General features: G+C 43.0%; 1 protein-coding gene across 35 annotated transcripts in view; it reads right to left on the bottom strand.

Moving 5' to 3' along the window:
- The window catches only part of MAGI1 (membrane associated guanylate kinase, WW and PDZ domain containing 1), a 498,751-nt gene that overhangs the window by 80,632 nt on the left and 397,356 nt on the right, over nt 1–20,763 (bottom strand). For 14 of the 35 annotated variants that reach the window (XM_050957254.1, XM_050957244.1, XM_050957253.1 and 11 more), the window contains exons 5-7: nt 10,676–10,886; nt 7,027–7,109; nt 3,916–3,954 (exon numbers count right to left, since the gene is read on the bottom strand). In XM_050957254.1, coding sequence (XP_050813211.1) covers nt 3,916–3,954; nt 7,027–7,109; nt 10,676–10,886 — 333 coding nt within the window. The remainder of the gene's footprint in view (nt 1–3,915; nt 3,955–7,026; nt 7,110–10,675; nt 10,887–20,763) is intronic. The other 21 variants (XM_050957251.1, XM_050957250.1, XM_050957263.1 and 18 more) reach the window with 4 other exon arrangements.

A 20,763-nucleotide genomic window follows, 5' to 3' on the forward strand; every position in this document is an offset into this window, starting at 1 on the left:
GGAACTGCCTGCTGCCGATGGCCCCAGGCCCCCGGAATCCTCTGGGCGGCCCTGCATGGTAAGGCCAGCCCTGGGTACTACACAAGTTACTTTAAAGAAAGAACCGTCACCATATAATAAGCATGCATATGAAGACTATTAAAATACCCCAATGAGAAAGAATTCCTCACAAAAGCAGCACTTATTGCCAAGTTGACATGATAAAATGGGAAATAATCTGTGTTTATTCATTATGGAATGCAAAGATTTATTTTTATTAATGGTATTAGTTGCATAGCCAATACAATCAAGCAGTGGCCCATTAATCAGAATAACATAACTGTACTGTTCAGTATTTACTGACATCAGCTACACTGCCATAAAGGCACAAATAATTTCAGACTGAAAATAAAGAGAAGCCATACAAACACATATGGGGTAATTACTCAGAGTTTATGTTTGCATTCAGAATTGGCTGAACATCAGAAGAAATTAATTTTGTGGGTTTTGCTCCACAAGTCCCTTTTTTGCAAATAAAAGCCATGTTTTCCCCCTATTCTTTATTTTTATACTTATCAGGTTTAAGCATCTTTGGATTCCTTGAGACATAAGCAACCAAATGCAAGCCAGTGCTAACTTTTGGGTATGAAACCACTTTGCAAAAGAGATCTGCTCAGAAGATTTTATGCCTACCAAATGAATGGGTTTGAACATTCCTCTACAAAGCACAAAAGTAATGTCAATATTAAAATGGAAGTGCAAAACTAAAGGCCAAATCCTGGAAGTCCTTACTCAGTTGAAACTCCCACTGATTTGAATGATGGAAAGGGTGGGATTTAGTCAAAAAGTTTCAAACAATTAAAGATCTAACATAGAGAAGAATCAAAAGAGTCAAAAGTACTGGCTGATGTTTCATTCTTAATTTATTCAATTGTGGAAGCAGAGGGCTGTGGAGGCCAGGTTGGAATGAGAGACTAAAGTAGAGCACCAAAACAAGAGTTAAAGTTGAAGTTGGAGAGTGATGTTTGTTGGCTACGCTTTGTGTGTCACAACCTTAAATAATGTTTATTTTATTTTCAAATCTCATGCTATTGTTTCTGGCCAGTGTCATTGCCTTATCTTTATTTAAAATGTTTTTAGTATTAATATTTCATTTTTATTTTCTGCAAAAGAAAAGAACATTTACGGAAGGTCACAAAACAAGGACCTTGGAATTACTCCACTGACATTCCAGGCTATTGGATAAATACTTCTTTAAGCAGTTTTAAATTTAACAAAACACATTTCTACATGTGTTGAAAACCAACAAGATAAGAACTGATGCTTTGGATCATAAGTAGTCTATCCACATCCAGGAATCTAATAAGTCTTTTGAAATGCTCTAAAGCAAGATGCTACTCTGCATTAGTAGCACCCACTTTGCAAAGTCCAATATCTGGGTTGTTTTAAATGCCCCCCCCCCACCTCCACCCATCTTCAAGATGAGTCAGAGAAATTAGATCATAGAATATAGCTTCGACCCAGGGAAGGAATCTCCATTCCTGCAGTCCCATATGGTTCTATGAGGGCACACTCGTGTGGACCCCCATGGAGGATTATAATCTAATATTAATTCAGAACAAGAGCAACAACCTATTCATTTGGCTTTAAGTGCCCAACTTATATTTTTAAGCATGGTGTCAAAACCCGTTCCTAGCTGAGAGTCTGTTCGTCAGTGTTCCAACCTACAAGAGTGATAAATCCCTGAAAATAAGGAAAACCACCAGCCCAGATTGAGTTTCCTTGCCCCTCTGCACCCATGTAAGACTCTAGCCCTGAGACCTTTTGCTGGAGCATTCCATCCTTTATGAGTCATAGCTCATAAATGCCAATGGACCTACACTAGAAAACTAAGTCCTGAAATTCACCAGAGCTTGACTGATCATAGTCATTTTGGAGGTCAAGCGCAGAGATTTTTACCAGCCTGCAATTTATTCTGCAGTCTCCGATATTTCTACTGCTGGTTGAACTGCACAGAAGTGAATTACAGGTCTCAGTGTTCCTAGTGTAGACAAGACTAGTAGGAGTTGCCCATGTGTAACAGTGTTAAATCTTTCCCTAAGTGTTTAATTTCTATCCTAAAATGGCACTGTTCTGTTAAAACAGAGGTCATCTATATTACTACTTATTAAATCAGTTCCTTTAGAAAATATAAGAGAAATACAAAATATTGTGAAAGTTTCAAGATGACTTCTGTTTAAATTTTCTCACATTTAGAAAACACATGTTAAACTTTAGTTAAACTAGGTGCGTTAATCTCTGGCACAAACCAATTTATACTAACCACGGGTGTTCCTATTGTACTGGAGATTTTGTTGATATGTTTTGACAACACTTCACTGACCTTGCTGGCACTGACTGAACCACTGCAAATCTTAAACTTCCTTCTTGACATACAAATGGTTGTAAACCCCTGTAGTATTTATATGGACCCCGATTTTACAAACACTTGTCTACACTACTGTGAGGAGTCCCAAGGATATCAAACTACTCGTTAGTAAAGTTAAGCACATGTGTGAGTTGGTGCAGGATCAGGGCCATGGTTATCAACCAATCGCCTTCCCTGAATCTACTACCCCTGTCCATCCTTCCCTTAAAGTTAGCCTCTGTGCTGAAGGGTAATACAAGGAGTAAACATTTAAGTTTAGTTGTTACCTATAATCTTGTTATTTTATACTATTATTACTTCATCTTTACTGTTTTTGAGACATTTTAATTAAAAATACATTTCGGTTCAGCTGTCTTCATGCACTTATTCTTGATGTTATTTTAGTCTGTGAAAGATTACCAGCCATCGCAATGGAAACCTTAGCACTGTGAGTTGTGCCAACACCTGCTACAGGAATTGATAAATTATTCCTTTATGTAATCTCTTTCCAAGTGTTGCACTAAAAGGAGTTAGGTTCTAAACATTATTCCAGCCGCACTAACCCCAAGGGCAGCTTCTTGCATAGCTTTTTAAAAAGCAGTCAATATTTATTGATGGCTTCTGGCATATCAATCACACAGAAGTAGGATGCAGTCTACACTTTCAAGTAATTACGGAAACCAGAGATTAATTCCACTGTAATATAATCGGCTACCATACAAAGCTATAAATTTCTTTAAAGCAATGAATGACCTAAGGAAAATACAGTCACATATAACATACTCATCCCTTTCAGGTCTCAAAATGGACTAGAATGTGGAGCAGAAATAACGGTCTAATAGTTCTCTGCACTAGAATTACAGACTGAACTAACTAATGCTAAATGAGATTAGATATTATGATTGCATTCTTCATAAACACTTAGAAACTATCACTAGACCTCACCATCTAAAATCAATTTATTCTTGATTTATAACATCAACTCCTGGGGCAAAATTTCTGCTGTTTCATTGACAAACTTAACAAAAACATTCTGTGGGATATTTTTAACCAGTTTTCCAAATTTCACTTAGCTTCTCTAATCTGGAAAGCTGGGTACTAATCCTGAGAAGCCTTATATATGTGTTTACCCTTCACATAACTTGGAAGTCAATGGACCTACTCACTGGCTGAAATCCAGACCCCACTGAAGTCAATGGCAAAACTCCATTGACTTCATCAGAGTGAAAATTAAAACCCAATGGGCATAAGGGTAAACATGTTCTCAAGCCTTTGCAAGACTGAGGTCTTGCTTTGTTTCTCTTCTTTGGGATCCAATACCATAAGAACTATGCCTTAAGATTCCACATAATGGGGGGAAAAAATCTATTTTCAGTGCCAAAAATCCTGATACATTTTGTTACTGAATTAGGCCTTGTTGAAATTAAAAACTTGAAAGATGCAAAAATGACACAGAGGAGAGGTCAAGCAATGAGAGGCTAACCCTGGTACAGTCAGTCATATAGCAAAATGAGAGATGGATGATTTACCTAGTTCACTGTCCAGTTCCTCCGTGTGTACCCCTTCTTCTCCAAGGGAAGAGCAGTAAATGAGACAGAAAAAATTAAAAGAAAATTTCAGATACCAACAGCAAGCAAGATATTGCTATAGTAAACAGAAGAACCAACACCAATTTTGCACAGACCAAACTCTCAGTTTATCACATCTTAGTGATCAGAGTATTTATGGATCTTGATGTGGGTCATGAAAGAACAGGTTCTTGCACTGTTAAAATAATTGTGCATCAGCTACTTTCATGCCAACATTTGATTAGACCAAGTGATAAACAAATTTGCATGATCATCATTTTTATGGCAAAACACTCCTCTCAGATGCATATGGCTATATATTTATCAGGAGACCAAAGCTGAGTGCAGATCTGAGAGAAACTCTTTGCCCTTAAATAGGATGTCACTTAGAACCCAGTTCAGTGAGGTATTTAAATAAACATCTAAATGGAATACATAGGTAGCTCTACTGACTTAATTGGGACTACCTTATGCACTTAAGTTAAGCATGTGCTTAAGTGCCTTGCTCAGATGGGGCCTAAGGCTCCAATCCCGCAAAACAGATGCACAGTAAAGATCCTGACACCCAGATGGAGCTGCATTAGCTTCGAAGAGACCTCATTTTCATCAGTTAACAATGACAGATGATTAAGGTATCGCTTAGCTTATGAATAATACTGCAGTCAGAAAATGAAAGTTGATGACACAACTAGAATGCAGATGGTAAAACAAGATGGGACGTAACAGAAAAGTATTCGCTATGTTAATAAATGACACACAAGAGATACAATACCATTAAATTGCTGTTGATAACTATGACACTGAAGAAATACTTTATGTGCTCTAATTTACCCATGATCTGTTTGTATTATAGTAGGCTAGCATAAGTGGTTAGACATTTGTGTGTAAAATGCTAATAAGCATTTTCTTCATATGATAAACAATAGAAAGCTTTCAGGGATCTGTACCCTGCCATGGAAAGAATACAACACAGCTAAAATTCAAAACAAGTTTGAAAAGATGTATAACACTCAAAGTATTTACTTTATCCACTGTACACATGATGTGACCAAGCCTGAAAACAGACATGCAACTTTACTCCTGGGAGTGGCCCCAGAGCCTTCAGTGGAGCTACTCACATGAGTAATCTTCTGTCCACTCTGGCTGGATCAGACTGTCATTTGGGATTTGCAATGTTATTTTACCTTTTCTTCACACCTAGGAGCTTTTATTGAACTATAAAGAAAGACTAGAACAGCGAACTAGAAGTGCGCGGTGCACTAAATGCACCTTGGACATAATGAGTTTTACTACTTGCTGTTAGAAAAATAATAATTCATTAGCAAATAGAGGCAGAAATGATAAAATGAGCTGAAAGTAAGGAGCTGCTAAACAAAGACACAGCTACTTTTTACAAAAATATTACACAGTTATAAATTAACTGTCCCAATTACACAAGCTGTTCAGATACCCATTTTTTAATTCAAAGGGATGAGGATATAAGAGAACGGCAGACTCTGGCATGTGGTACCAGAATGTAGGGGATCCTTTGGTAAGTCATCCTGATTCTTGTTTCCTGACCCTGTATGAAAGTGCAGGGTGTTTCCTGCTGACTCTCAGTGGCAGGTGCATCTTGTTAACTTCAGCCAGATTATAAACAGGAGTTGGAGCCGTGCTCTGAAGAGGAAGTTAGGACAGAGGAGTGCTTCAAGGAAAACTCTAGCCTCAGCCAGGAGAAAGCTTAGGCTGCTGTTTATGTTCTATTTTAAATTGTTTCTCCGAGGTCCCAGTGATGTACCTATTTTTACACCCTAGTCCTGCAAAGGGATCAACCCGGGATGAAGGATCTCTGTGCCTGGAGTCCTACAACCTTTGCAAGATCTAGTCTCGGACAGAAGAGGCCAAAATTTCAAAGGGCTCTCAAGCAGGCCTCTAAAAACTGAATGCATAGTGTCTTGTCTAAAATTTGTACAATCACAAGACATCTTGTATTTTGCGAGCATTCAAATCCATTAGCCACATGTACAACTACCTCGTATCCCCAAGTAAAAGTGGTACCTTCAGTCAAATCGAGGCATTACATGTGAAAGAAACTCAGAGGTGAAAAAAATGGAGGTCAACAATTTACAAGATTGTAACAGCAACTTAGAGGTGACTTCTGAAACAATCAGGTCCATTCCCTTCCTAAGTAAGATAATACCCCTAAAGCATAGGAGCCTGACTAACAAATAGCTTGAGCGAGAAAGTGGTTGATCATAATCTCCAAATTAACTTTAGGATAATAATGCAGATACTCTAAAATGCTCATGGCTAGCACTGTGCCAGTTAAAATGCCATTGTTTTCCTGTTTTGTTTTTTTGGGTATGTGTTAAAGGTAAACAGACCAAAATGTGTGTGTATATTTTCACAAATATTTTACTGGCCTTTATTATTTTTTGCAAGTTTTAAAGGTAAACTTAACTGAAATACCTCCTCTTCCAGTCACATATTGGGATGCTTGATTTATTTATGTGCCTTCAAACTGGCTTGCATTTTCAACATCTCAAGGAATGCAAAATGATATTGGTTCAAATTAAGTGATAAAAATCCATGATTTCAAATATAATTTCTCTTTAGCAATGATAATGCTAACTAGACAATCAGAATGTAACATTCAAAAGGTAAGCAATACATTAACCTTTTAATTCTACCCAAATGAGAAATAATGTCCTTTGGAGCCACTTAAAACATACTAACCACAGCATAAGGCAATGGGCCATGCGGAGTACCATTTACTCTGTGCCTGCACAGGCATGCTAGCTAGCACATGCATTCAAAGAATCTTGGTCTCATTCTGCAACAATGAACATTCAAATCCTTTTGTGCAAAAATGGATGCCTCCTAGTTCTAGTACTTCTGCGATTGTTTGACTTGAGATAATTTGAAAATCATGATGATTCACCTTACGTGTGTGTTCATATTGGTTATCTCTGTGTATTTCCTGTTCTTTATTTTACATTTTGCAATCATAGTATTGTTTTTTTGGGAAAAAATCTATTTACCTAAATTAGAGCAAACACACTAAGTTTTAGTTCACTATTTTCAGTCCCTTACCATCATCTTCACATTCTTCTAGTGGCTTCTGCTGTTTGCTCAGGCACCGTGGGTCTAGCCAAGATGTTGTTTTAGTATTATGGCTGCAAAGCAGAAATAGAAATATGACCTTTGTTAATAAATCGAGCTAAAGTACCAGTGATAGAAAAACATGTGCCCTCCTATTATTCAACTGAGCTGAAAGCATATTTTTATTTCAGAAGAAATATAACAACGTTATGTTTTATAAAACAGGCTAGCAAGTCAGGAGACTTTCAGCATTGACAGAAAAAAAATCTGAGATTTTAAAAATAGTCACCACTAGAAGTCAGAAATTCATGTGTAAGGCCACAGGAGTAACTATAGCAGAGATGGGCAAACTTTCATTTACACTCTGGATCACATTTTAATGCGGAGGCTAACTCATGGACTCATCTACCATTGACAGCTGGCTGGGAAATGAGTTATTTCCTCAGGAAAATTTTCAACTTTTTTTTTATTTTCAGCTACATTTTTCTTTGAAATTTGTTGGGTTTTGACAGAAAACATCAATCAGAACAGATACTTCCAGTGAAAATGTTCCTATTAAGAGGAAAAACATTTCTATCAAAATCTGTGATGGAAATCGTGACCAGCGCAACTTCCAACTCTTTCTATTCATGAGTCCATGGACCTGCTCCTGACTTCAGTCCCAAGGATGAAGATTGTGTGTATGTCCTCTTTAAATATACTTTGTAGTGATTCTTTTCTCCTAATTTTCATTTGTGTCATAGAACAAGGGGTAACAATCTCTTAAATCTATAAACTAGTCCTGAGGCTTGATGCATTCTTCTGCATAATATCTAACCTGGAGAGACTAGTCTCTTCTAAAACTAAAATTTGTCTAGCTTAGCCTTTGGCTCTGCTTAATGGTTCTTACTTCTAATGTCATATCAAAACTGATCACTCCACATTCAAGGTTCTCAAAGAGGTTTAACAAACTTTAACTAGGCCTCACAACACCCCTTGTGAACGAAGAAATAATGTAATGAAGACTATGCTCCTTTCAGGACAAACAGCCAACCAGCATGAGTCCATGTCTGACTTATTCTTGTGTCTGAGTGCTGTAGTAAAAAGTCCTTGATGTCACCCATTTCATTATGCCTTCCCATTGCAGAAGGAACACATTCAGAGAGTTTCTGATGAATTCATTGGTCGTGGTTTGGGTTTCTCAGACTAGTAATTTGAACTCTAGCAAAGCAAGGCAAATCATCAATAATAAAGCAGAGGGGCTCCTCCAATGTATAATAAGTTTGTGGCTTGCTAGGGAAAATGGTGGTGATATGGATGGGTACAGTATTTGCATATTTTTAGCAAGTGTCAGTCTGGTAGGTCATTCCCAATGACAGGAGAATTCCATAAGCCAGGGTTTCTCAAACAGGGGTCACCACTTGTGTAGGGAAAGCCCCTGGTGGGCCGGGCCGGTGTGTTGACCTGCCCCATCCGCAGGTCTGGCCCATCGCAGCTCCCACTGGTCGTGGATCGTTGCTCCGGGCCAATGGGAGCTTCCAGCAGCTCGCAGTGATCCGTGGCCAGTGGGAGCCGCGATCGGCTGGATATGCAGATGGGGCAGGTCAACACACCGGCCTGGCCCGGCCCGCCAGGGGCTTTACCTACACAAGTGGCAACCCCTGTTTGAAAAACCCTGCCATAACCTCATTAGCTTAAGCATACAACATTTATCTAATCCTTCTCCATCGGATAAACTCAGGAGAACAAACTTTTGTGCTCTTTGCAATATTCCCTGGTTTTGTTTGGATAGGGCATATTATAAAAGCAGCCTTTCACATGGAATTTCTGCTCCTGACCCTGTAACCAGCGAGGTGTATAAAATCATTGGGCGGGATTTGTTTTCTTTTTCTAAAGTTACGCTGAAACTCAGTTGAACTGCAGGCAATAGCTGAGATCATTATTATTTGTTATGAACTGAATCACACCCATCCTCTCTCTTCTCCCTGCTTTATGGCATAACTTGCAACAGCATTAAAGAATCAAGTACGCACATAGAAGTAAGACAGATCCAGAAATAAGTTATAGTGGACACGTACATGATTTTAACAACAGAAACATCCTTCTCCTACTTAGTTTTTGTCAAAAAAGGTCTAAGAAGTTTTTAAAGACCATTTGGAAATTCAGGGCTTTCGCTCATTAGAAGACTGCATAAACATGTAATAAATCACTCTGCCTCCAAAAAGTGTTTCAAAGAATGAAGGTAGTAGCACAAAATCACCATTCAGATACAACTGAGGGCAGAGCCTCATGTTTAGTATAATGAACATATCTCGGTTCAAACTGAAACACAAATAGGATGATTATTGCTATGTCCTCAGAATACTGGGCATTCTGGTACTTCTGGAAATGACCTGGGCCTATCCCAGAAGCATGACCTCACCCCTCCAGCATAATCTTGCACATACAGTGTATGCGAGGCCATGCTGCACAGAGGATGCCATTTTGAAGTGCCTGCCAGTCTGCCCCTGCCGGTGGCATGACCTCCTAAGAATCTCTCTCAAAGGACACGATCACTTCAGTTCTAGACATTAGAAGATCACAGTCACTCCACCAGCAAATAATGTAGCATAACTCCTTTAAATCAAAGTCAGCTTGGCAGTTATTTTACCCATAGAAAATAATTGGGGTTTTTAACATGTCAAAGCAGAGGTTCTGGTCTAAGTACTATATAGAGGAAAAGACAGCTTTGTATCCGCATGCACTGTATTTGGTCTGTAGACAGAGGGCCTCAGTTTCCATTACTACAGTATACTAACCTTTAGAACCAAATTCCAATTCCTTGCTCCATACCCATAAAGACAGATAAGAGATTTGTTTAGCTTCTTGTTTTCAGGCTACAAACACTATTTGCACTCTTCTGATGACAAGCTAATTCTGTCGGCGGAATCTCTCGTATTAGCGGGTCTTGTTTTAGCAGCTGCTCAAGTCTTAATAAGTCTCTTTAAGTACAATTAGAGACTATTACTTATGATATAAAAAAATCAATATTACGACTACCTTAAAGTGGCTGACACTACAAAGCTGTCCAGCAAAAAGTATCCACAAAGCTACGTCTTCCTGGCTCTTCCAAATACTGTGTGCCAAATTCTGCTCTGAGTTATGCCCTGTGCAAGCCCACTGGAGCATGTCAGCATCCAATTTGGACCCTTCTCTTTAATGAGAACAGCAGTGAACCAAGTTAACTCCCTGGCTCTGCTACTGACTGAGCAAGGGGTTGGAGGAATTTTCCCCTGACCATTCTGATGTACATAGGCAGACTCTGAAAGTGAGTTCTTAACTCCTTTCAGTTAGGAGCTTTCATCTCAAACTAAAAAACTAACCAATATTTTTAACTGCCTGTGGCTCTTGTAAATATTTTTGTAAAAAACTACAGTTGCTCTGCAAATTTATTGGATCTCCAACACCTATGAACTCTGGAAGAGTTTGGCTGCTTGGTCCACTTAGAAAATGCCCAAGCAGGAGCATTGCAACAATGTCTTACAACTGGTCAAGATCTTTTAGTTCTTAAAAGCAACTGTAGACATTAAATACACATGGTTTGTATGTACATTTACAGACAGAGATTACACACACACACACACACACACACACACACACACCAACAAAATATGAGCTTTACTCTATAAAATAGACTTCTCCATTCTCGGTATAGGCCATCTCCCAGTTTTCAGGTAGAGGACCTAGGTTTTCCTCTGCAGAAGGAGGTAGGTATTGAGGGAGCTTCTGAGATGGTTCCGTGGTGGGAACGGCGGTGATGCTATTATTCACAGGAGGTGGTGCTGTTTCTCTTATACTATGTATATTGTGCTCGTCTTGGTCACCAGAATCTGCTGCAGAATCACAAAAAGGATTATTGGTAATCACACTCAAGTATTTGTACCACTTTTTCTTCCTTGTTCATTTGTTTGCGTCCATACCTGCATTGGTATTGGTTCCAAAGACTCACCTTACCTTTCAAAGCACAGGACTTGGGAGACGGATAGTGAGTTTTCCTGTAGCTATTCCCTCTGAAGCCCCAATCCTGCAAACTGGAGCTGCTGAAGTAACTGCGTTCAGCGGGGCTCTGAAAGGGTGCAGGGGCCCACCCACAAAGAACTGCTTATGGGATTGAGGCCAAAGAGAATAAGACTTCCTTTCAGCAGAAAGATTGATTGGGAGAGTTTCAGAATTGCCTAAGGTACCTTGCAGCACAAGCGCCATGGAAAGTCAATGATGTGGTGGCGTTCTTTCATATTAAACAATTTCATACTGAGCAATTATAATAATTCATTTCAATGTTTTATAATCGAGTTGTGAGATCCTGCCGTAAGTGGCAGCTTGCAACACTCTGTTCTGCCCCCATCCATAGGGTTTTACAATGCTGTTCATCTCCAGAGCCTCTAAGTGCCTTCCAGGTAAAATCTATAGCAATAGTACAGTCCCTAACGACGGCGGCATGGTTCTCCTCTCTCTTGAGGAAAAATCTCTGCTTGCAGTATATGAGGGGCAGAGGAGAGAGGGAATAGGGGGTTATTGGATCCTTGCAGACCCTAACTCGCCCTCCAAAATGGCAACAGTGTATGGTCTCTGCAGCAACTCCTCACATCCTTAGGCGCTGCTCCACGCAAACTGGATCTCTGCCCCTAATTACACAACGGAGACTCTAGATACATAGCTATGTTGGCATAGCCCAGTAGCGTAGGCTTGGCCTGCACCCACAGAAGGAGTTTTCCTGTGAATGTACAAACACTAACTCCCTGAGCAAGGCTACGTCTACACATAAGCAATAGAGTGGCACAGCTGCAGCTACGCCTCTGTAGTGGAGACACTTTCTGTAGTGACTACCGTCACTGCAGTAAATTTACCCTCTCAAGAGGCAGTAGCTAGGCCAGCAGAATTGCTCTGTCATCTTAGCTGTGTCTACAATGGTGCAAACATTTTAACAGCCCTGAGTGATACAACTAGGTCAGCCTAAATTTTAGGTGTAGACCAGGCCTAAGTTAGCTATGTCAAGGGAACTCTTCTGTTGGCACCTCCACTGGGAGCTTAGGTCAGCAGAAGTTTTTTCACACTCCGACTGACATAGCTACACTGAGATAACTTTACAGCGTAAACCAGACCTTAGTTTAGAGATGTTATAAACACTGCTATGTCTTGGGACTGGTCTACACTAGAAAAGTAGATGGACCCAGCAATGTCATGCTTGGGGGGATGGGGGGGTGAAAAATCCACACCCCTGAATGACAAAGTTAAGCTGACCTACGTCCCCATGTAGACAGGGCTAGGTCAACCGTTGACCTAGTTACTGCCTCTTGGGAAGCTGGATTTACTACAGCAACAGGAGAACCCCTCCTGTTGTTGTAGTGAGTATCTATACCACAGTAGGCTGCATTTGCATCTCTCTGTTTGTTATGTGGCCGCATGGAAACAATATATATACTACCTGTATAACCCTGAGGATGTCACATGGGCTGCAGCTGTGTGCTGATTGGCCCACAAACAGCCTGTGGGGTGAGAACCACCGCTCTATACTGAAGCGCTACAGTGGCGCAGCAGCAGCCCTGAAGCTGTGCCGCTATAGGCTGCAAAGTGTCGACACAGCTTAGTAAGGGGAACAGGGCTGTCCCTAGGGGGATGCGGGGCGCAGGACAGAAGTGACATCATTTCTGGGACCAACCACACCAGGGGCAGGTAAAGGAGGCTAGTGGAGGTGGTGCCTCCCAAATAGCCAGGTGCGGCCCCAACAACAATGCTCCCCCTCCTGGGCCCCGCTTTGGCGGGGCTGCTGGGCTCCAGGGGGCTGGAGCCATGCCTCCCACCTTCCTGGGGCTGGGCGCACTCTCCCATGGGTGGAAGGGGCGGGGCTGGGGGTAGCCTCCCCCAGTGAGTGGTTCACCCGTCACTGATGCAGCACTGGCCAATCACGCCAACCCACGGGGCCCCCAAAGTGCGGGGCCTGGAGCAGTTGCCCCGATTCGCTGTCCCCTAGGGACAACTCTGCAAGGGAGCTTTGCTTCTTGAAGGGAGGTGGAAATCCACAACAGTCTTCCAGAACTAGAGCTACTGGACACTTAAAAACCCAGGTCCTTGCCATGGTGGACCTCTGCCTGCTGTTTCTGTGAACGAGAAAGGCACTGATATAATATTTTCTAAACCAGGAAAATAAAACTATGACCAAGATTAGTTCAACGCCCTCACTGTCTGCTTCCTGCATTAGCTCCTTCAAATATTTTAAAGTAGAGTTTGGCAAGATTAAGAAACTAAAATATGATTCATCCCCCTCCAGATCATTAGTATAAACATGCCAAAGCTTGAAAACACAAGTCTAAGACAGATCCTCTGCAGAACAGGGACAATTTTAATATGGTTAGCAGAATTATCCCTGGCATGAAATAAGCATGAAAAAAAAGTCTTTTGACCTGGGTGGGCCAATGCTCTTCTATCCAGATTTTGTGCTCATTTGCTGGAGACAAGGGGTCGAAGTCTGATCTCACGATGACAGATTATTTGTATCTTTCATTAATTCGCAGAGTAGAAAACACTAGCCAGAGGGAATATATATCTCTTGTCTCCGTAAAAGGCAAAACAGTGTGAGTTTCTTAGTTAAACTGTTCTAGTCAGGGCCAGTTTCCATTAGAAAGGAGATTAATTAGATCTCAGAATGGCCTTTTCCCAACAACAGGTCCTGTGAGGGTGGGATAGGGTGGGAGATGTAAAGTAGGGAGTTTTGCAAACGGGATGTGGAGCTGGGATAAGGGTTCCAAACCGCAAGGAAGATTTACCTTCAAAAGGATAGCTCAGTGGTTTGAGAACTGGCCTACTAAACTCAGGGTTATGAGTTCAATCCTTGAGGGGACCATTTGGGGATTGGTCCTGCTTTGAGCAAAGGGTTGGACTAGATCAGGAGTTCTCAAACTGGGGGCTGGGACCCCTCAGGGGGTCACGTGGTTATTACATGGGGGGTCGCAAGCTGTCAGCCTCCACCACAAAGCTCGCTTTGCCACCAGCATTTATAATGGTGTTAAATATATAAAAGAGTGTTTTTAACGTATGGGGGGGGTTGCACTCAGAGGCTTGGTATGTGAAAGGGGTCACCAGTACAGAAGTCTGAGAACCCCTTGACTAGATGACCTCTTGAGGTCCCCCTGATATTCTATGTTCTATGAACTTTTGGGGGTGGTAAGAAGCAAAGATGGAACAAACAAACTGAACACAATCCTGAAAAATATCTGGGAACTTCATCTGGGAGGAGTAGGTAAGAGGGGGTGCCTGGTAAAAGGAGGAGGCAGGCATATCAAACAGACTTAATGGGCTGGGAAAGAGACTCAGAGAATCAACAGGACTAAGGAAAAAAACAGACACAAGAGGATGGACCGCTGAGATACTGCCTGGCTAACAGGTTGAGAAGTTGTTGACCAAGGAAATCAAAAAGAACAGATGCTTTTCCGAAGAAAGCCATTACAGTCATAGATTCTAAGATCTGGTCTATGCTACAGACTTAGGCCATGTCTACATCTAAAGTTTTGCAGCGCTGGTTGTTACAGCTGTATTAGTACAGCTGTATAGGGCCAGCGCTGCAGAGTGGCCACACTTACAGCAACCAGCGCTGCAAGTGGTGTTAGATGTGGCCACACTGCAGCGCTGTTGGGCGGCTTCAAGGGGGGTTCCGGGAACGCGAGAGCAAACCGGGAAAGGAGACCAGCTTCGCCGCGGTTTGCTCTCTCGTTCCCGGAGCCACCCAGCAAACCGCAGGGAAGGAGACCTGCTTGCTCTGGGCTCTGGGAACGAGAGAGCAAACCGGGAAAGGAGACCCGCTTCGCCGCGGTTTGCTCTCTCGTTCCCGGAGCCCCGAGCAAGCAGGTCTCCTTCCCTGCGGTTTGCTGGGTGGCTCCGGGAACGAGAGAGCAAACCGCGGCGAAGCGGGTCTCCTTTCCCGGTTTGCTCTCTCGTTCCCGGAGCCCAGAGCAAGCAGGACTCCTTCCCTGCGGTTTGCTGGGTGGCTCCGGGAACGAGAGAGCAAACCGCGGCGAAGCGGGTCTCCTTTCCCGGTTTGCTCTCGCGTTCCCGGAGCCCAGAGCAAGCAGGACTCCTTCCCTGCGGTTTGCTGGGTGGCTCCGGGAACGAGAGAGCAAACCGCGGCGAAGCGGGTCTCCTTTCCCGGTTTGCTCTCTCGTTCCCGGAGCCCAGAGCAAGCAGGACTCCTTCCCTGCGGTTTGCTGGGTGGCTCCGGGAACGAGAGAGCAAACCGCGGCGAAGCGGGTCTCCTTTCCCGGTTTGCTCTCGCGTTCCCGGAGCCCAGAGCAAGCAGGACTCCTTCCCTGCGGTTTGCTGGGTGGCTCCGGGAACGAGAGAGCAAACCGCGGCGAAGCGGGTCTCCTTTCCCGGTTTGCTCTCTCGTTCCCGGAGCCCAGAGCAAGCAGGACTCCTTCCCTGCGGTTTGCTGGGTGGCTCCGGGAACGAGAGAGCAAACCGCGGCGAAGCGGGTCTCCTTTCCCGGTTTGCTCTCGCGTTCCCGGAGCCACCCAGCAAACCGCAGGGAAGGAGACCTGCTTGCTCTGGGCTCCGGGAACGAGAGAGCAAACCGGGAAAGGAGACCAGCTTGATTACCAGAGGCTTCCTCCTTCCACGGAGGTCAAGAAAAGCGCTGGTAAGTGTCTACATTGGATTACCAGCGCTGGATCACCAGCGCTGGATCCTCTACACCCGAGACAAAACGGGAGTACGGCCAGCGCTGCAAACAGGGAGTTGCAGCGCTGGTGGTGCCCTGCAGATGTGTACACCTTCAAAGTTGCAGCGCTGTAACTCCCTCACCAGCGCTGCAACTTTCTGATGTAGACAAGCCCTTACATTGCTATAACTATGTCGCTCAGGGATATGAAAAATCCATGCCCCCGAGTGATGTAAGTACACTGACTCAACCCTCAGTGTAGCAGGAGAAATTTTCCCCGTCAACATAGTTACAGCCAGATTAACTATGCTGATATGAGAGCTCTCTCTCGTCGGCATAGAGCATCTTCACTGACGCACTATAGCGGTGCAGCAGAACCGATGCAGTGTTTTAAGTGTAGATCTGCCCTTTGACCAGAAGGGATCATTCTGAGCATCTAGTCTAATCCCTTACATAACACGGGCCATAGAACTCCTGTCCATTACAAGGAAGCCTGTGTACCTAGCCGGACGAGTCTGTCAAATGCCAAGCCTGACGTATTGTAAGCTCCTTGGGATCTTTTTGTTCAGTGACTCTCAGCACCCCCTCTTTAAAAATTGTTCTAGCGCCCCTGCGTCACTGGGGCTTCCAGATGTTACTGAAATATGAATAATAGTAATTAATTGTGAATATCACTTGTTTTGTTAATCCGAACTTTCTTCCCTGTTTTTAATTAATCTTGTGTTTAATGGTCGTAGACAGTTGACTTGGGGAATATTTCGTGCAAACCAGGCCCAAGAGAAAGCCTCTTCAGTGGAGAGAGAATTAAGGGAAAGGAATGTCTGGAGACTTCTGCCACATCTTGGGGTTCTTGGTCAAGGAGGGCATGGATCAAAGAATCCTCCTCCATAAGGATTGCTCTTTCCAGGGCTGTAGTCTGCCCCAGTACTACTGTTTCTATTCATTTGCTCTAGTGCTCACTACAAGTGCTTTCCAAACACTTAAGAAGGATGGACCCTGCTCCAAGAAGCCCACAAGTAGACAGAGGACAAGGGAATAACAGCTGGCAATTTCAATACAATTATGTACAAATGCACAGAAAATGCCTATGGGCTGGAGTGGAGGATGGGTCTGAAACACCTTTCACACAGGCGTAACTCCAGTGACTTCAACCAAGTGACTCATGTGCAGTGGTGAGAGTGGGATCAGGACCTGATCCAACAACACGGATAGAGTGAAAACAGCAGCAAAACCTCATGTTCTATGTGTCAATGCTACAATTTCTGATTATACTGACAGCTACTTTCTTTGGATGCTCTTAAAAAGAAAAAGAAAACAATGAAAAGTAAGTGCAGGAGCATTTATAAACCCTCAGTTAACTTCTGTGTTTCTGAAACAATAGTAACTGTAAAGATCTTAGTTGGCTTCTCTGTTTCTGCTCTGTTCCAGTAGTGCTGTGGGTGCTGACACAGCTTTAAAATGCAACATTAGGCTGAACAAAGATCAAGGAAAGAATGGTCACAGGCATCTCTCCAGTGACTACCTCTTGCCATCTCATACAGAAAGTGGCGGCATGTCCTCCCATGGATATCTACCTGCAGGTGCAAATGTTTCAGCAGACCTGACAACCAGGCTTCTACACACGGAAGGAACTTGCAGTGGTAAATAGAATGTGCTGCACTGGCAGAAGGACTTACATACTTTTGAAGTCTGGTCCCTAAGTGCTAACACCAATGAGAGTTAGGTGCACAGCTTTTGAAAATCCCACCACGAACATGTTTCATCATCTAAGTAACTTTGAAAATCTGGCCATTAGAGCCAGATCTTCAGCTGGTGGAAAACAACAGCACAGCTCCTCCGAAATAACAGGCTCTAGGACAATTGAAACCAATTGAGAATCTTGCCCATAGTTTGGAAAGAAACTAGGTGGTGGTGTTGATTAAGCAGAGGAACGTGAGCCAAGGGCTTCTGAGTTCTAGCCTTGGCTCTTTCACCAACCTGCTACATAATCCCGTGCCAATCACTTCAGGCCTGATTTTCAGAGACACTGAGCGCTTGCACTGCACATGAAGCGCAACCATCTCTGAAATGAAGCAATTGACTTCTCTCTGCTTCAGGTTTCCTGGTTTTGAAAATGGGAATAACCCCGTTCACTGCTTCCACGCTTCACGGGAGCATTGAGCGGACTAATTAACACTTGCACAGTGGCTGAAGGGGTATGAAGCCCTATATAAATCACAAGGACGCTACTTGAAAGTTCTGGGCTACCAAGATACAGGACCAAGGTTTTAATCCTAAGGGTTTGAGCCAGTTCCCATTGACCTCAGTGGAATCTAGACAGAACCATTTAGTCTCTTGTTCTGAGCCTACCAGCAGTGAGCAGCGGGGTGCTCAGCCTCAGGCAGGGGACAGCTTTCACACAATGCTCCCGGTTCTCTTGGCCATAGGGGCAGCACCATAGTTTTATGCAGTTTAAGGCCACAAGGGACTGTTAGATCATGTAGTCTGACCTCCTGCATTTCACAAGCCACCAAATTTCACCCAAATACCCTCATGTTGAGCCCAGTGACTTCAGTAAAATTAATGGATTTTAGTCCTCGGGAGATTAAACGCTTGGGTGCCACAGGCAGAAGACTGGAGATTCTGGGGTGCTGGCGACTAGAGGGAATTGCTAAGGTGAGATATGCCTAGGCGATCCATCCCCTGCCTGCAGAGAAAGGCAGAACAAAACCAAAGTCCCTGCCAATCTCACTTGGGGCAAAATTCCTTCCTGACTCTAAATCTGGTGATCAGCTAGACCCTGAACATGTGAGCAAGACATCTGCCAGACATCTCAAACAGAGGATTTTGTACCATCTCAGAGCACTGGTCCACCCCAACCAGTATACCATCTCCAGCTGTGGCTGATCTTTGATGCTTCAGAGGAAGGGGAAAAAAACACAACCCAGATTGTGCATCAGAGAAAAAAAAAGTTCCTTCAAGACCTCTGCAGGCTGAAGCATAAGATCAGATTAACATCAGAGAGATCAGTGTGAGACCCCTTGTCATAAACAGATAGTTAAGGGTTAATGTCTCTTTTACCTGTAAAGGGTTAAGAAGCTCAGTAAACCTGGCTGACACCTGACCAGAGGACCAATAGAGGGACAAGATACTTTCAAATCTTGATGGAGGGAAGTCTTTTGTTTGTGCTCTGTGTGGTGGTGTTGTTCGCTCTTGGGACTAAGAGGGACCAGATGTACATCCAGGCTCTCCAAATCTTTCTGAATCAGTCTCTCATGTTTCAAACTTGTAAGTAATTAGCCAGGCAAGGCGTGTTAGTCTTATGTTTGTTTTCTCAACTTGTAAATGTTTCTTTTTGCTGGAAGGATTTTACCTCTGTTTGTTGTAACTTTGAACCTAAGGTTGGGGGGGGCCCTCTGGTCTATAGAAATCTGATTACCCTGTAAAGCATTTTCCATCCTGATTTTACAGAGATAATTTTTACCTTTTCTGTCTTTAATTAAAAGCTTTCTTTTTAAAAACCTGATTGATTTTTCCTTGTTTTAAGATCCAAGGGGATTGGATCTGGACTCACCAGGGATTGGTGGGGGAAAGGAGGGGGGATGGTAAATTTCTCCTTGTTTTAAGATCCAAGGGGTTTGGATCTGTGTTCACCAGGGAATTGGTGAAGTCCCTCAAGGCAACCTGGGGAGGAGAAGTTTGGGGGAATAGAGAGTGCCCCAGACACTGGAATTCTGGGTGGTGGCAGTATACCAGAGCTAAGCTAGTAATTAGGCTTAGAAGTGTCCATGCAGGTCCCCACATTTGTACCCTAAAGCTCAGAGTGGGGAATGAAACCTTGACACTCCTTGACAGGCACAGGACATTTTAGGAAGTGAAACTCCAGGACTTCTTAAGCAGACCAAGTTTGCTTTCACATCTCATTGCCACTCTGTGGGCCAGCCCCAGCCTGCTGGAGGATGTACCACAGGGAACAGAAGAAGGAGTAAACTGTAAGTGCTTGAGGAGACCTTGGTGTAGGTAAGAAATGTGGCCAACAATTAAAAGAAAAAAAGTGAAGAGGGAACAATTTGTTTCAAACATATCCAACTTGCTCCACAGAGCCCAGGTTACAATGGTTAGATGTGTCAGTGGTAATGAACACTGCCTTGACTTTTTCCAGCCTGGCTGAAAATCAAGCGAAAATGGCAGAGGGAAAAGTCACAGGTGGAAGTGAGGATCTACGCAGATTTGGCTTCCTACACGTTGTTCACAATATTTCAAGATGACAAAGAGTTTCAGATTTTCATTAAAACGTTTTACAACAGCAGCTGCTTTTTATAGTCCACAGGAAAAGGTTCAGAATGTTTACATGCTCTGCAATACTACATCACGTCTCTTTACGAACCAGCTTCAACCTCTTCAAGAGCAAAATGACCAGTGTGATGCTTATAAGGATTTAAAATCATTTCTTTTACTTTCCACTAGGTGCTGTCCAATCATTCTGAACACACACTCCTGTCAGGTGGGCTCCAGCTCGTTTGGAATTGATGGAGTCATCTAGATCTACCCTAATGCAATTGAGAGTAAAATCTGGCCCACTGAATTCAGGAGACACTATTTAAAGGAACATGAACGTACCTCAATTGACAAATGTGCCCCATCCTGTACAATAGTGGAGAAATTCTCAATTATTCTACACAGCAAGAGATGTCTACTCAGAAATCCCAGCTATTTCCCATTTTAGAGGCATCTAAGATTATGTAAGACTGTAAAACAAAGTGACTACATGAGGTTCTGAAGAAAATACACTACTTCTCTCTGTGCTGTTTAATCGGACTCTGACCGGCATTAACATAAGATATCAAAAGGGAAAAGATTCAATGAATTTTCTTAGAATTTTCTAATCTATCTTCATTTTATGTGGCCCTCACAGATAAAGTCTATGAGTCTATGGCATAATTCTACTCTGAACTCTCAAAAAAGAAATACTTTATGTTAACCATAATGCTCCTTCATTTAGCAAATTAGCTATGTTGAGTATAGTGACAGGTTAAGGGTGGGGGGAAACGGAATCAAGGGCTATATAACTTTGTATGGGA

Source organism: Gopherus flavomarginatus, chromosome 6, assembly GCF_025201925.1.
Source record: "Gopherus flavomarginatus isolate rGopFla2 chromosome 6, rGopFla2.mat.asm, whole genome shotgun sequence".
NCBI lineage: Eukaryota > Metazoa > Chordata > Testudines > Testudinidae > Gopherus > Gopherus flavomarginatus.